At 39.3% G+C, this 15,445-nt stretch overlaps 1 protein-coding gene across 36 annotated transcripts in view; it reads right to left on the bottom strand.

Annotated features, from left to right (window-relative positions):
* Positions 1–15,445, bottom strand: part of Abi2 (abl interactor 2) — a 94,468-nt gene that overhangs the window by 53,605 nt on the left and 25,418 nt on the right. For 29 of the 36 annotated variants that reach the window (XM_052749609.1, XM_052749608.1, XM_052749617.1 and 26 more), the window contains exon 2: positions 10,447–10,614. In XM_052749609.1, the coding sequence (XP_052605569.1) occupies positions 10,447–10,614 (168 nt within the window). Of the gene's footprint in view, positions 1–10,446; positions 10,615–15,445 lie in introns of those variants that run through there. The other 7 variants (XM_052749624.1, XM_052749625.1, XM_052749626.1 and 4 more) reach the window with 1 other exon arrangement.

The raw sequence follows: 15,445 nt of genomic DNA, 5'->3' as shown, positions 1-15,445 counted from the left end.
TAACAAAGAATAAGTTTCTCAGGAAATTTAAACACTAATGTAGCATTTTGCATAACAAGCTGTGATTTTGTAATCTATAAGCAACAAGTATTTTTAATGTAATACAACAGAAACATAAGAAGGTGCTGGATGATGGTGGCACAAGTCTTTAACCCAGAACTCAGGAGGCAGAAGCATGTGGATCTCTATGAGTTGGAGGCCAGCCTGGACTACAAAGAGTTCCAGGACAGCCAGGGCTGTTACACAGAGAAATCTCATCTCAAAAAACCAAAAAGAAACCAAGTACTATTCTTTCCATCATATTTGTTACTATGTTGTCATAGGTAGACATAACGTACAACACTTCCCACTCTGAAATAAGCAAAACTGTCTAATGTTTCCAAACATCTCTGTGAGGGTAAAAGTGCTCAGATCAAAAACCAAAGGGCTACAAGAACTTCTATTTTTTTTCTTTTTGGTTTAAAAACTTTTTGCTAAGGTATACATTTTTTTTCTTTTTTTAATTTATTTTTTTAATTACACTCATGATATTCATTAATTACACTCATGATATTAGTTACATTTGTGGTATTCATTGATTACATTCGCAGTACTCATTCAATAATTATATTTATCATATTTATTAATTACATTAATTGTATCAATTTATTACATTCATGATATTATGTCCTGATACTATTGTCCATTTGTGGGACTTTTCCATCACACAAAACAGAAATTCTGTACTTAGGAAATCATTGTTCCAAATTCCTTTCTTCTCCATCTTGAGATAATGTCTAATCTTTCTGTCTCTATAAATTGTATTATTTCTCCTGCAGTTGTACATAAAATGTTTTTACATTCAAAAAAAGGATAAATACTATAGAATTGTATTACATGAAATATACAGAATATACAAATTTATAGAAGAACTTCTGATTTGTTTCTTACATTATTCACTTAAATAACAATTGTAACTGCCTGTGCTGGCCAGATTTTATGTCAATAAAATCTTGATGAAAATTAAAGTCATCTGAGAGAAGGCAAGCCCAATTGAGAAAATGCCTCCATAAGACTGGACTATAAGCAAGACTACAGGGCATTTTCTTAGTAATTGATGTAAGAGAGCCCAGCCCATTGTAGGTAGTGCCACCCTTGGGCTGGTGGTCCTGGGTTCTATAACAAGACAGGTTGAACAAGCCATGAACAGCTAGCCAGTAAGCAGCACCCCTCCATGGCCTCTGCATCAGCTCCTGCCTCCAGATCCCTGCCCTGACTGCCTCCAATGATGAACTGTGATGGACTGTGACATGGAAGAAGAAGTGAAATAAGCCCTTCCCACCCAAGTTGCTTTGGTCATGGGGTTTCATCACAACAGAAACCCTAACCCAGACACTGACTGAGAATATGTATTTGTGTCATTAACTATTTTTGTCATTAACTTTTGTTAATGTCCATAATAAAAAAAAGGTAATTCGTGGTGTTCGTGCCATATCAGGTGGAACTGCATGAATTCTTGTGGTGAGAATCAAATCTTAATTTTAGAGAAGTGGTATGTTTTTATTTAGAGATTGAATAAAAACTTGATGACAAGCACTAACCCTATTACTGAAGGAATAAGAAAAACACTGGTCCAAAAGATTCTGAGGTTTTCAACGACCACCTACAAAGCTTATAATCCCGGCACTTACTTAGGTTGGAGACAAGAGGATCCAAAGTTCAAGGCCAGCCTTCACTATATACTGAGATCAAAGCCAGCTCCGGCTACATAAGACCCTATCTCAAAAAAATAAATAAATAAAAATAAAAAACGACCTAAAATGCAATGAATGGCAACAAAAAATTAGACAAAGTAATATAATAAACAACACCAACCCATACTTATGACCTAACTTTAACTGTTATCAACTTAAAAAAGTTTTTAGGGGCTGGAGAAGTGGCCCAGCAGGAAAGAGCACTGGCTGCTCTTCAAGACCTGTGATTAATTCCCAGCACCTACCTGTCTGTAACTCCAGTTGTAAGAAATTAGATACAATCTTCTGTCCTCATGGTGGACCAGGCATGCATGCGGTATATAAACACACATACAGACAAAATACTCATACACATACAACAAAATTTAAATGTAAAGATATGTTTTAAAGGATATTTAGTGAAGTTTGTGGAAGGTATTTTTAAAGAAAATATGTTGCTGCTATGCTTTCCTGAAATCAAGTAGCAGCTTTGAGTTATCCCCACCTTTGTCTTCTCCACAGGATTCTGAATCTCTGGAAGGAAGCACGGGTCCCACAGTGATGTGTGCAAAGAATTTCAGTAGTTAAAAAAAAAAAAGCAACTTTATCCTAGAATCCTAAAGTTAACAATTTTATGAAAATAAACTCACTTATTTAGAAAAGGTCTCAATAACAGCACTTACCTGTGGCAAGGACATGCTTAGCTAGTAAACAAAACTAATTAATGCAGTGCAGTGCTTTGAACAGTATTACTACTGCTACAGATGTGTGAACTGAAGCACACACACCAAGGACTAGCCCCACAACTGTGCAGAACTGAGCAACTCTCAGTTGCTTCTGAGTTTTCCCACCCTTCCGTTACTGCATGTTGCAGGCTTCTCCACAAAACACTTGAGCCACACAGTACCAAAACTAGCTTCCTTTTGCCTGAAGTAACCATACTGACTCCCAGAGATACTTTAAGCCTGAGCCCCAGTCCCACATCTCCTTCATGAATCCAAGCACGCTCAGACCCCAGCAGTGACAGGAAGGCACTATATAAAATATTTTGTTTTAGTCAGGCAGTGGTGGTACATGTCTTTAATCCCAGCACTGGGAGGCAGAGGCAGGTGGATCTCTAAGTTCAAGGCCAGCCTGGTCTACAGAGTGAGTTCCAGGACAGCCAGAGCTGTTACAAAGAAACCCTGTCTTGAAAAAAAAATTTTTTTAATTGTTTTAGTTTTATCTATGTATTGTTGCTTCCCATTGCCACAGGTAATTTAGAGTTGACCTTACTGGATAGCTACCTCAGTTACTGCCCAACAGTGTGGGAAAATATCTGCAATCTTTTACAGTTGATTAGCCAGATTTAGTGTTTTTTTTTAATATGTTTCAACTAAGAATTTAATTACTCAAATTACAAATATGCTCCAAAGTATTCACTGCTGTGAAAACAGCCATAGATTATTTAAAAAATTACTTTAAAATAATAAAATCCTTAAAAAGAGGAATAAAATAATAAAAAAAATATAAGCCACATAAAGATGGGAAATAGAGAGTCTGGAGCCTATATTTTATTGTGTTTTCTTTAGGTTTTTTGACTGTTAATGGGTAAATGATAACTGCTGAAAGACATTTGATCATGAAAGCTACTAAATTAAACCTACTTATATTTTAAAATTATTTTCACATCAAAATTTAAGTCAAAAGGTATGTCACTTTGGGGGAGAGGTTGTGTTTTTATTTCCACAGGAAATGAGAGGCTATAGATTCATTCTGGGTTACGAAAATCAGGTTTAATTGAGGAGGACCCCTGAGAATGCTGACTATGGGCACAGGAAAATAAACCTACAATAAGTACAAGACAGGTGGCGTGTATTTTACCTGCTCAAACATAAAACAAAAAATTATCCCTGGCTGGCTTGCATAGAATGCACAGTTTATATTTTATTAATACTGATATGTATATTACCTTTAAAAGTTTATATATTTTCAGAACAAGTGGACTAGACATCAATAAAAACAGCCCAGTTGATCCAACATCCAAAACAGCTTCAAGGCCACTGACTAACATGATCCAGCCTCACAAAATACTCCAGTCAAGACTTCACAATTATCCTGATTTTCTCAGGGTCCCTCAAAGATTACCAGCACCCAACAATCAGCAGGAAGTAGTCTAAAAAACTACATTCACATTCCCAAAATATTGGTTATAAATGTTAGTTTTCATTTAAGGGGGTTTGGTTACAAATTGTTAATGGTCACAGTCATCTCTTTTTATTTTAAATAGTATTTTTATTTTATAATTAACTTAATTTCACATATCAGCCACGGATTCCGCCGTCCTCCCTCCTCCCACTCCCTAGACCTCCCCCGCCATCCACCCCCCACTTCCACCTTCTCCAAGGCAAGGTCTCCCCTGGGGAATCAGCCCAGCCTGGCAGACTCAGCCAAGGCAGGTCCAGTTCCCTCCTCCTTACACCAAGGCTGAGCAAAGTGTCTCAGCATAGGTCCCAGGTTCCAAAAAGTCAGCCCATGCACCAAGGACAGGTCCTGGCTCCACTGCCTGGGGGCCTCCCAAACAGTTCAAGCTCATCAACTGTCTCACTTAACAGAGGGCCTGGTCCAGTTCCATGGGAGTTCCTCAGCCATTGGTTCACAGTTCATGTGTTTCCACTACTCTGGCTATTTGTCCCTGTGCTTCCTCCAACCACGGTCTCAACATCTCTCACTCATACAATCCCTCCTCTCTCTCGCCGATTGGACTCCTGGAGCTCCACCTGGGGCTCGGCCATGGATCTCTGCATCTGCTTCCATGAGACACGGATGAGAGTTCTATCATGACAGCCAGGGTGTTCGGCCATCCAATCACCAGAGCAGGTCAGCTCAGGCACTCTCTCAACCACTGCCAGTAGTCTACAGTGGAGGCATCTTTGTGGATTTCTAGAGACCTCTCTAGCACTCTGCTTCTTCCTATTCCCCCTGGGGTCTTCAGTCATCATAGTATCTCCCTCTCCATTCTCCCACACTGCTCCTGATCCAGCTGGGACCTCCCTCTCCCCTAAGCTCTCTTTCCCCTGACCCTTGCCCTCCATTACCCCCACCCTCCACTCCCAGTTTGCTCATGTAGATCTCATCATCTATTTCTCTGTCATGTACACAATGGAGTACTACTCAGCAGAGAAAAACAATAACATCATGAGGTTTGCAGGCAAATGGATCTAACTAGAAAAAAATCATCCTGAGTGAGGTAACCCAGACTCAGAAAGACAAACATGGTATGTACTCACTCATAAGTGGATACTAGATGTAAAGCAAAGGATAACCAGACTGCAACTCACAACTCCAGGGAGGCTACCTAGTAAAGAGGACCCTAAGAAAGTCATCTCTTTCTAAAAGAAGAAAGGGGGATATGATATAGAAATGATGGAGGAAAAGGGTAGATTACTGAATCTACTTTAATCCAAAAAACGTTATCTCTAAATATTTTACATTGGTATGGATTTTAGTTTATTGATATAATTTAAAGTTAATTTTGTTATACTGTATGTACATTTCTACTCTTGTTTAATGTATTGTGTATATGGAGCTCAACTGAAACTAATGTATAATTAAGAAATGCAGATTAATAGTCATCTATAATAGTCAAACTTACAGTCATGTAAGGTATGTTTTCAAAGTCATACAAAGATATATTTAGATAGATGGTCTTCAAATACTTCAAAGACCTACAGAATATGGAATTTAAAATGTTTAATACCCTAAGGCTTTTCGTGACAGTGAGACACATCTGCTCCTGGCAGCACCAATCTACTTCAGAGAAGGTGATGGGCATCAAAGAAACTCCATACAGAGTTTGTTTTCTTTATGGCAAAAGCTAGTCATATGGGCAAAGAAACTGCCCTTGCCTCAATTGCTGATAATTACTGCCCAAATTGCACAACAGGACACAAGAAAAGCGACTGCCAAACTTTGCCAAGACAAAGTAGGACAGTCCTTCAAAATCTCCTGCTTCTGAGAAAAGTCTGTCACATATACTAGGCCTATGGGCCAAAGATGGATGCCCCAATGATACAGAGAAACTATGGGTGACTGTTCAGGAAGCCTGATGTCCCTGTCATTAGGTGATATCTTATCCTTCTGGAGTCTTTGATTAGAGTTGAAGACTAGATAGTCATAGTTATAATTTTTCTTAGTTATGATGAAAGGGTTAATTAGATATAAAACTTTGGACTCACCAAGATAGGATAGATAATGGACTATTTTCTCTGAATTTGCCAAGTACAAATAGACTGGACATTGTGAATTTAATTCTTAACTAATAACTGTCCTTACTGAATATAGTTTTACTGGGTTAGAGTTAAAACCTTCCCTTTTTATTTAGACAAAAAGGGGGAAATGTTGTGGGATATTTTGATTGCACTCTGACACTCCCAAGATTGCCAATAGAGTTTACTTTGATCAGAGGATGAAGCTAGCTACTAGCTGACCAAAATTAGCGATAGAGGTTTTGGAGGACCCAGGACATATAGAGAGACACAGGAAGTAGTAGGGTGGAGCTTACAAAAAATCTTGGACTCTTCTGGATGGAGGAAAGAGAGAGGAGGTCACTGTCACTTCTATGCCACTTCTCTGATCACTCGGGTTGTTACCCTGATATCTGACTCCCAAGTTTTTATTGATAAATTAGATAAACGCTTCACTCAGTAGGTAAGGGCTCTCGTCACCAACACTGATAACCTGAGTTCAGTTCCCAAGTGAACAACACATGGTGGAAGTATAGAACCCACTTCCACAAGTTATCCTCTGAGCTCAACATATGCACCTGAACTCAAACACAAGCAACAAATAAACAAACGTGAAAAATTAAACTTAATGGGTAATTTTTACTGTTTAAACTTAAGCCAAAATAGGGAAAAGTATTTTAGGAGCAGAAGCTGCTAACTATAAACTTTAGCTGGAGTTTTCTCTCCAGGTCCTGCCAAGCCCCGGCAGTCCCACAGCCCCCTTATAAAATAAACACACAGACACTTATATTATTTAAACTGTTAGCCTAATGGCTCAGGCTTCTAGCTATCTAGTTCTTACATCTTAAATTAACCCATTTCTATAAATCTATACCTTGCCACATGGCTCATGGCTTACCAGTATCTTACCTGTTGGTACTCATGGCGGTGGTTGGCAGTGTCTCCTGACTCAGCCTTCCTGTTCCCAGAATTCTCTTCTCTGCTTGTCCCACCTATACTTCCTGCCTGGCTACTGGCCAATCAGCATTTTATTTATACAGAGCGATATCCACAGCAATAAACTATAGTTCCATGCCAAATTTGGCCCACAGAATATATTTCTATACAGCCCACAAACTAAGCAGGGTTTTAACATTTTTACAAAATTATCAAAAACACGAGGATGCACACAAGTGCATCCTGGGCAACATACTACCCAGTTAAGACCTTGTCCTTAAAACAAAACAAAACAAAAACAAAAACAAATGATACATGTGTTTAAAAACAGTACAATGAAATGGCTGAGGCCCACAAACCTAATGCATTTACCATCTGCACCATTTAAGTTTGCCAATGCTGCTATGGAGTATTTCTTAAGTACCCGCTTCCTAAAACACAAAACATTTTCTTTATATTATAGAAGTTTTCAGGGACTAGAGACAATTCAGTGCTAGAGTACAGACTCAGAATGTAGGAGGCCTTAGGTTCAATCGTTGGCACAAAATAATAATAATAATAATAATAATAATAATAATAATAGTAATAATAATATTCTCCCAGTCTAAAGACCATCAAACAGTTTTTATATTAAACGCACACCTGTCACCTCAGAGATAGAAAAACAAGAAGATTGCTGGGGCTCACTGGCCAGCCAGTCTAGCCAAATGGGTAAGCTCTAGAGTCAGTAAGAGACCCTGTCTCAATAAAAAAAAAAGTCAAGAATGATTGTAACCTCAAGTCTACACACCCACACCCACACCCACCTGTGTATGTGCACATACACAAACGAAGTTGTATTACTGAAGCAAATTCTACAAAATCTAGAATCTTGTGGCTGCTCTTGCGTCTTACATCCTTCCTGTACAGTCCCTCTCTACAAATGCACTAAGACACACTTGGATATCACAGAATCTACTGCAGCACTGTAGTCCTCCCCTCTCCAGGTACGGACCTCTAGAAACACAACTCCAAATTAAAAGGGTTCAATGTATTTCCATTAACTCTGAGATTTCCCAATTCTGACCTACTAACCTCTACCAGCCTCTCTCCTACTTTTCACTTATTCCATCAGATCAGCTTCAGAAGCTAACATTAATTAGACATATGATTAAATGTCAATGTGCAATATCCACAAGTAGTAGGACTGGGGGTGGCTCGGCTGGGGAAACGCTTGCTGTCCACGCATGAAGAACCTCAGCCCCACATACCCACACAGGAGCCAAGCGTGGCAGTGCCCTCCTGCAAGTGCAGTGCGGGGCAGCAGACAGGGGAATCCCTGGGACTCGGTGACCAGTCAGTCTAGCCAGTGAGCTCAGGGTTTAGAGAACCTGCTCCGAAAAATTAAGGTTGGAAAACTATTGAGGAAGACATCCAACATCAACCAATCATTTTAATCAATTTTAAAAATGCATTTTGCAATTAAATAAGCTTTCTGTCACAGCATTTTTTTAAGGTAAAAGTCTTGCTATGCAACACAGACCAGCTTTGCATTCATAACCTTCCTGCCTTGGACTCCCCAGTGCTCACATTACAGGTGTATACCACTGTTCCCACCTATAAGACTACTTAAGTAGACTTACAATACAGGAATGATTATGAAAGCTATACAAATAGGCAGTCATTGAGAAATTACATAGAGATTCTGACAAGATGAGACTGTGTTTCAATGCTAACAAAGCAAAATCCCAAATTCTGTACCTATTACAATCACAGCTATATCATAAAAACAATGAGAAAGTAGACTATAATGGAAGAGGAAAAAGGGTGAAAAGCTTAAGCAATAATAAAAGCTTGTTTTTCTATTTTCTTCCTGTATTTTCATAAACATGGCTTTTATTTTTATATAATAAATTCAAACTTTATCATAAAGAACTTGCAAATAAAGCCATCGTGCAGTAACATTAGGCAGACACAAAGTCTATCTACCTCAATGAACATCTATATCATTAAAACAGCCATGTTAAAGCCAAGAAGTTTGCTTTGAATTTTACACTTGCACTATCTACAATATTTTTATGTATTTATCCAACACATACACGCACACGCACTGCGAAATATACATTTACACTGTGTGAAGATGTGTCTGTGTTTTGCCTCATCTGCCAAAGGCACCTGATTGGTTTAATAAAGAGCTAGGCTGGAGGGAATAAGCAAGACTTCTGGGAAGACAGAAGAACTCAGAGTTAGAATCTGGCGTGGGAGGAGATGTCCTTGAGACATTGAGGGAGTCTAACATACAGACTGGAGGAGAGGTAACAAGCCACGTGGCAGAATGTAGACTAATAGAAACAGGTTAATTTAAGTTATAAGAGCTAGTTGGAAACAAACCTAAGCTAAAAGCCAAGCTTTCATAATTAATAATAAGCCTCCTTATAATTATCTGGAGGCTGGCAGTTCTAAGAAAGTGTGACAATAAAGACTAGCTACACACACACACACACACACACACACACACACACACACACACACACACACACACTCTCACTCACTCAAAGAAAAACCCACCACAGAGTTAAAATTAGAGAAATATCATGACTCAATGTCCTTTATCTGCATTCTGTCCTTCCTCATCACATAATACTACCCTTTCCTGTTCTCCTTTATAAACACAGCTTTCATAAGGAAAACTTTAACACTTAAAAGTTTCATGTAAAGGTATTTTTTATATGGGATGCTAGTCTCTAAACTTCCTGTTCTACAAATACGGCTGGCAGATAAATTCTCCTAAACATAAAACCTGGGCTAAGTGGGAGTTTAACTCACTAATAAAGTGGCTGTCTAGCATGCTCAAGTTCTAAGTTCAATTCCCAACACCACTGTGGTGGTTTGAATAGAAATGGCCCCACAGGCTCATATCTGAATACTTGTTCATTAAAGAGTGGCCTTGTTGGAATAAGTTCGGCCTTGTTAGAGGAAGTGTTACTAGAGTGGACTTTGAGGTTTCAAAAATGCTTAAGCCAGGCCCAAAGGCGTCTTTGCTAGCTGCCTGCAGATCTAGATATAGAATTCTTAGCTATTCTCCAGCACCATGTCTGCCTGCATGCCACCATGCTTCCTGCCATGGTAACAATAGACTAAAACTCGGAACTATAAGCCAGCCCCAATTAAATACTCTCTTTTGTAAGAAATACCGTAGTCATGGTATTGTTCACAGCAATAGAACACTAACTAAGACAGCCACCAAAAAAGGGTTAAAAAAGCCTGACATGAGAAAACTAAATTAGCCACCAAGCTTATAAGTCTTTACTTGAAAAGCAGTAAAAACACACAAAACCTGTCAAAAGACTTTTTTCTTTACAAAAAAAAAAGAGTAATTTTTCACTTTAGGAGTGATTATGTTACCATAGCAACTGAGTTTTAATAAAATCCATCAAATTTACTTTCCTATCAAACTATAAAAATGACATCACAAAAAGAATCATAAAAAAATGCAATATTAAGTTTGTATTTTCCAAATGGTACATGCACATTAACTTGCATAACAAAGGCAGTGTTGCTCATGGGCAAACAGAAAAGTAACACAGTCTCACTTGTGAAATATGGTTGATTGAAGATTCCATCCTCCGTAACTGGGATGCCTGGATATCCAGCATCTGCAGGACATTGTTGGCCAAGGTGTTTATCAGATACGCAACACTCGCTAAGGATTGGGTGGTGTAGGCTTTGGTTTCTTCTAGGGCTCGCTGCTTATCTGATGACTAGGGAGGGAAAAAAACAGTGACTATTAATTTAACAGAAATTTATTTCTAGCAAACTAACTTACTCATCTGAACCCTTCTGTTACTGAACTTATATCAAGTCAAAAATATTTTGAAAACCATTGTTATGCAAATCCAAAACTATATCAATTCACTGATATTTTCAAGTTAACTATACATCTTTGTATAAGTACAAATAAAATTTTGAGGCTATTATTTAAAATCTAAGTTCTGATAGCTACTTTGAACAATGACAGTATATACGTACCTTTCCAATTTAATTACTTAGGCAACATTGATATGAATGTACAAATTCCACTTACTTATTCTACTTTTCTGAATCTTGATTTTCTTGCATTCTCACACATAAAATGTCTCATCAAAGTATCAATAATGATAAATAAGCCGGGCGGTGGTGGTGCACGCCTTTAATTCCAGCACTCAGGAGGCAGAGCCAGGCGGATCTCTGTGAGTTCAAGGCCAGCCTGGTCTACAGAGCGAGATCCAGGAAAGGCGCAAAGCTACACAGAGAAACCCTGTCTCGAAAAACCAAAAAAAAAAAAATAATAATAATGATAAATAAAATGACTGATAATAAAAATAAATGTTGCTGTGGGCAGGATGTGGTGGTGCACATCTTTAATCCTAGCACTTGGGAGGCAGAAGGGGGATGTCTGAGTTCGAGGCCAGCCTGGTCTACAGAGCCAGGACAGTCAGGGACACACAGAAAAACCCCCGTATAAAAAAAAAAGAAAAAAGAAGAGCTGCTGTGGTCATGGTTCTTTACAGCAATAAAAACCCTAAGACACCCATCATGATTTAAAAAAAAAAAAAAAAAAAAAAAACTAAAAAAATTTATGTATAGAGGAACTGTACTTTAAAACAGTAAATACTATAGATGATGAAAAACCCCCAGTCTACATCATACTCTGACTGGTTTTTTTTATTGTTGTTATTTTGGATTCCCTATAAAATTTAAGAGTACTCTAGTTCTGTGAAGGATGCCATTGGTATTTTATCCATTGAATCTGTAGATTGCTTTGGACAGTGATGACAATTTAATAATATTCTTCTAATCCAAGAGCTCACAGGCCAAAACCTATCTGAAAAGGTAAGATTATTTTTCAGTGAGAAGACTCTGTCTCAAGCCAGTAAGGTAGAAATCAAAAGAAGATACCCAATATCTTCCACCAGCATCCATATGCACACACGCACACACACACACACACACACACACACAAGTGCAAATACCTCTCCAAACTCACATGAATGCACTACACACATACATATAACACACACAAATGTACATCACACATATATTCACACAGCACACATACACAAGTATTACATACACACAAATTCCACATACATAAGCATACCAGACATACAACACACATATGAAGTGCACACATACACATATGCATACACCAACACAAAACACAAATACACCAGACATATAGAACATACATATGCAAAACACATACATATGCATACACCACACATACACCAACACACACCTACATACAGCACATGCACACACAAAAAAATTCAAACAACAAAAAAAAAACAATTTTTACTTTTAAAATTTAAAAGTAGCTAGGAGTGGTATTCCTGCCTTTAGTCCCAGAATTCTGCAGGCAGAGGCAGGAGGATCTCTGTGAATTCAAGGCCAGCCTGGTCTACAGAGCAAGTTCCAGGGCAGTCAGGGCTACAGGGAGACCCTGTCTCAACACACACACACACACACACACACACACACACACACACACACACACACACACACACACAGAGAGAGACAAAAGGAAGGGAGGGAGGGAGAGGAGGGAGGGAGGGGGGAGGAAGGGAAAGGGAGGGAGAGAGAGAGAGAGAGAGAGGAAGAAAAAATGATTGTGGGTTTTGGGGGTGCACTGCTCTGGCACACATATGGAGGTCAGAGGACACTTGTGGTAGTCAGTTCTCTCTTTCCACCATGCAGGTCCCAGGGATCAAGCCTAGGTTATCAAACTTGGGGGCAAGTGCTTTTACCACTGAGCCATCTCACTAGCCCCTAAAAACAAGTTTCTCAGCCGGGCGGTGGTGGCGCACGCCTTTAATCCCAGCACTTGGGAGGCAGAGGCAGGAGGATCTCTGAGTTTGAGGTCAGTCTGGTCTACAAAGTGAGTTCCAGGAAAGGCGCAAAACTACAGAGAAACCCTGTCTCAAAAAACCAAAAAAAAAAAAAAAAAAAAGTTTCTCTCCTTCCTCAGCTATTACTTCCAAGCACTGGATTGAAAATATTTTATCTCTTAAAATTCTCCTAATCCACATTTCTGTTTACATGAAATATTACTGGGTACATTATATGACCTCAATATATCTGTAACTCATTATTACCTTCCTATAAGGCTATCTTCCACTTGTGTTGATAAGATCACTATTCTCTCATCTTGGATACTTCCCAACTCTCTGCATCACCCACCTATCCACTTGCCAAAACTTCCATTCTATCCAGGTTTCTCTTTGGGGGCATACTGGCGACATAGTACCCTAGTTGCCAGTATATTCTGTACTAATTCTTGCCAACAGTTCTGTACCAATTTCCAGGACAGAACATAAAGTCTTAAACATGGTTCAAAAGTTTCATCTTTCCAAACCATCTGAAACCTCCATATCTCCTTGTTACCCACTTAAATATAAACCATTTACAGCTTTCCCTAGTAAGACATACAAGTTACTTCTCATGCAACCTTACTGGGTCTTCGCTTATAGAAAAATCAGTTTTATGATTCTCAAAATATGGATCAGACTTTCCTACCTTTGTCTCCCTCACCTGCAGTTTTTGCCAACGTTCTATGCCCTGTCTGGATTTCAAGGAACACTTTCCTGACTAACACTTAGGAACCTTCACAGCAATTTATTACAGGCTAACATACACAACAATATATGCATGTTTCACTGCCCAGACTCACATATCCTATAACATACCCTCTGAGGCAGGTGGTAACCTGACACATCTCTGCATATTACTTGTGAATCACCATAGTTCTTTTCTATTACTCTTCTGTTTTGTTGTTGTTGCTGTTTGCAGTGATGGGGATCAAGTTGACATGCTAAACATGTACTGGACTGTTGTGCTTACCCCAAGCCTCACCCAGTATCTCTTTAATGGGTAATGTACAAGTTCATTTTCCTACCATTCTAATGGTTGATATTTTTCAACAGAATGTATTATATTCTTTCTGTGGCAGTGAGATAGAATCATGCTTCCCCCCTAGAAAATGACAGCCACAAGAATGAAGCATTTAACCAAGCCTTCTAAGACTTGTCCGTCTCACAAAGCACTCTCCTCTACAGTCATAGAGAGAGCTAAAAGCCCTAAGAACGGGGAACTGGGCACAGGCTGGATGTTCACTGATCCTGCAGCTAACCAGATGCCAGCTGCCTGCTCAGCCCAGCAAGAACTCACACGGCCTATTTCCATCACCTGAAGAGGGGAAAGAAAGAAGAAAACTGGGTCCCCAGAGGCTGACACCATCTAAATGACTTACTGTGTACTCAATAAAGGGGACAATTGAACTTGCATCTCAATTTGATGTAATACTAGAGGAATACAAAATACAAATAAGACTCCCACACACCCTCTGAAGAAACTCAACTGCAGTATTATTACACTTGTTTCTTACTGTTATCTACCTTACTGTTTTACTTCTACTAAACAGGACAGCAGAGTTAGTAGAAAAATTAGGGTGTAGATGACTCAGGAGGTATAGGAAAATAGTACCTGAAAAGCAAGAATAGGCAGTGGTGGCACACACCTTTAATCCCAGCACTCAGGAGGCGGAGGCAGGCAGATCTCTGTGAGTTCGAGGCCAGCCTGGTCTACAGAAAGAGTTCCAGGACAGGCTCCAAAGTTACACAGAGAAACCCTGTCTTGAAAAACAAAAACAAAAACACAAACAAAAACAAAAAAAGCAAGAATAGGAATACACAAAAGGGAATTCTTCTCTGCACAGTGTTCCTTAAGACTTTCATACTAAGACATCTGGACAAGACGGCTCAGAAACTACTAAGCCTGATCAGCTGAGTCCCAGGAAACCTGAACTGTTTTCCCTCCACAAGCGTTACAGAGAGCTCCAAGGATACAGCTTTCACGAGTCACCATCCAGGCAGGGGTGGAGTTTTTGCTGATGCAACTGCCCTTGAGCCATCTCTATTCCTCTAAGTGACCCCTCATTCATATTCATTACATCTTTAAATAAATACATGAATAATAAGGAGGCTGGAGAAGTGGCTCAGTGGTTAAAGACACTTGCTGATCTTGCAGAGAAGTCAACTTTGGTTCCCAGCACCCACACTGAGCAGCTCACAAGTGCCTCTAACTCCAGCTCCATAGGATCCAAGGACCTCTTCTGGCCTCCACAGACAAGTGTACAAATACACAAACATGCACATGCACAAACACACACACATACACACACACAATCACACGATAATTCAGTAAAGTAGCAGAATACAAAGTTAACTCATAATAGCCTTCCTATATACAAATGACAAACAGACTGAGAAAGAAATCAGGGAAACCACACTTTTTACAATAGATGCGATGGCTATTCTTGGTTGTCAACTTGACTACATATGGAATGAACTATAATCCAGAATGGAGGGCATACCCTTGAGAGATTATTTTTGCTTAAGTGAATTCACTTCTGGTCTGGACCACTGAGGCAGAATGCACACATCTTTGATCTGGATCTTGAGGTGGGAAGACATACCTCTAATCTGGGCCACACCTTCTGCTGGAAGCCTATATAAGAACATGGAAGAGCCAGGCGGTGGTGGCGCACGCCTTTAA

The sequence above is a fragment of the Peromyscus californicus genome, unplaced genomic scaffold, assembly GCF_007827085.1.
Source record: "Peromyscus californicus insignis strain IS unplaced genomic scaffold, ASM782708v3 Scaffold_21__1_contigs__length_65335640, whole genome shotgun sequence".
In the NCBI taxonomy this organism is placed as follows: Eukaryota; Metazoa; Chordata; class Mammalia; order Rodentia; family Cricetidae; genus Peromyscus; species Peromyscus californicus.
Note: the sequence above shows the minus strand (reverse complement) of the source record. Positions and strands in the feature narration are given on the sequence as shown.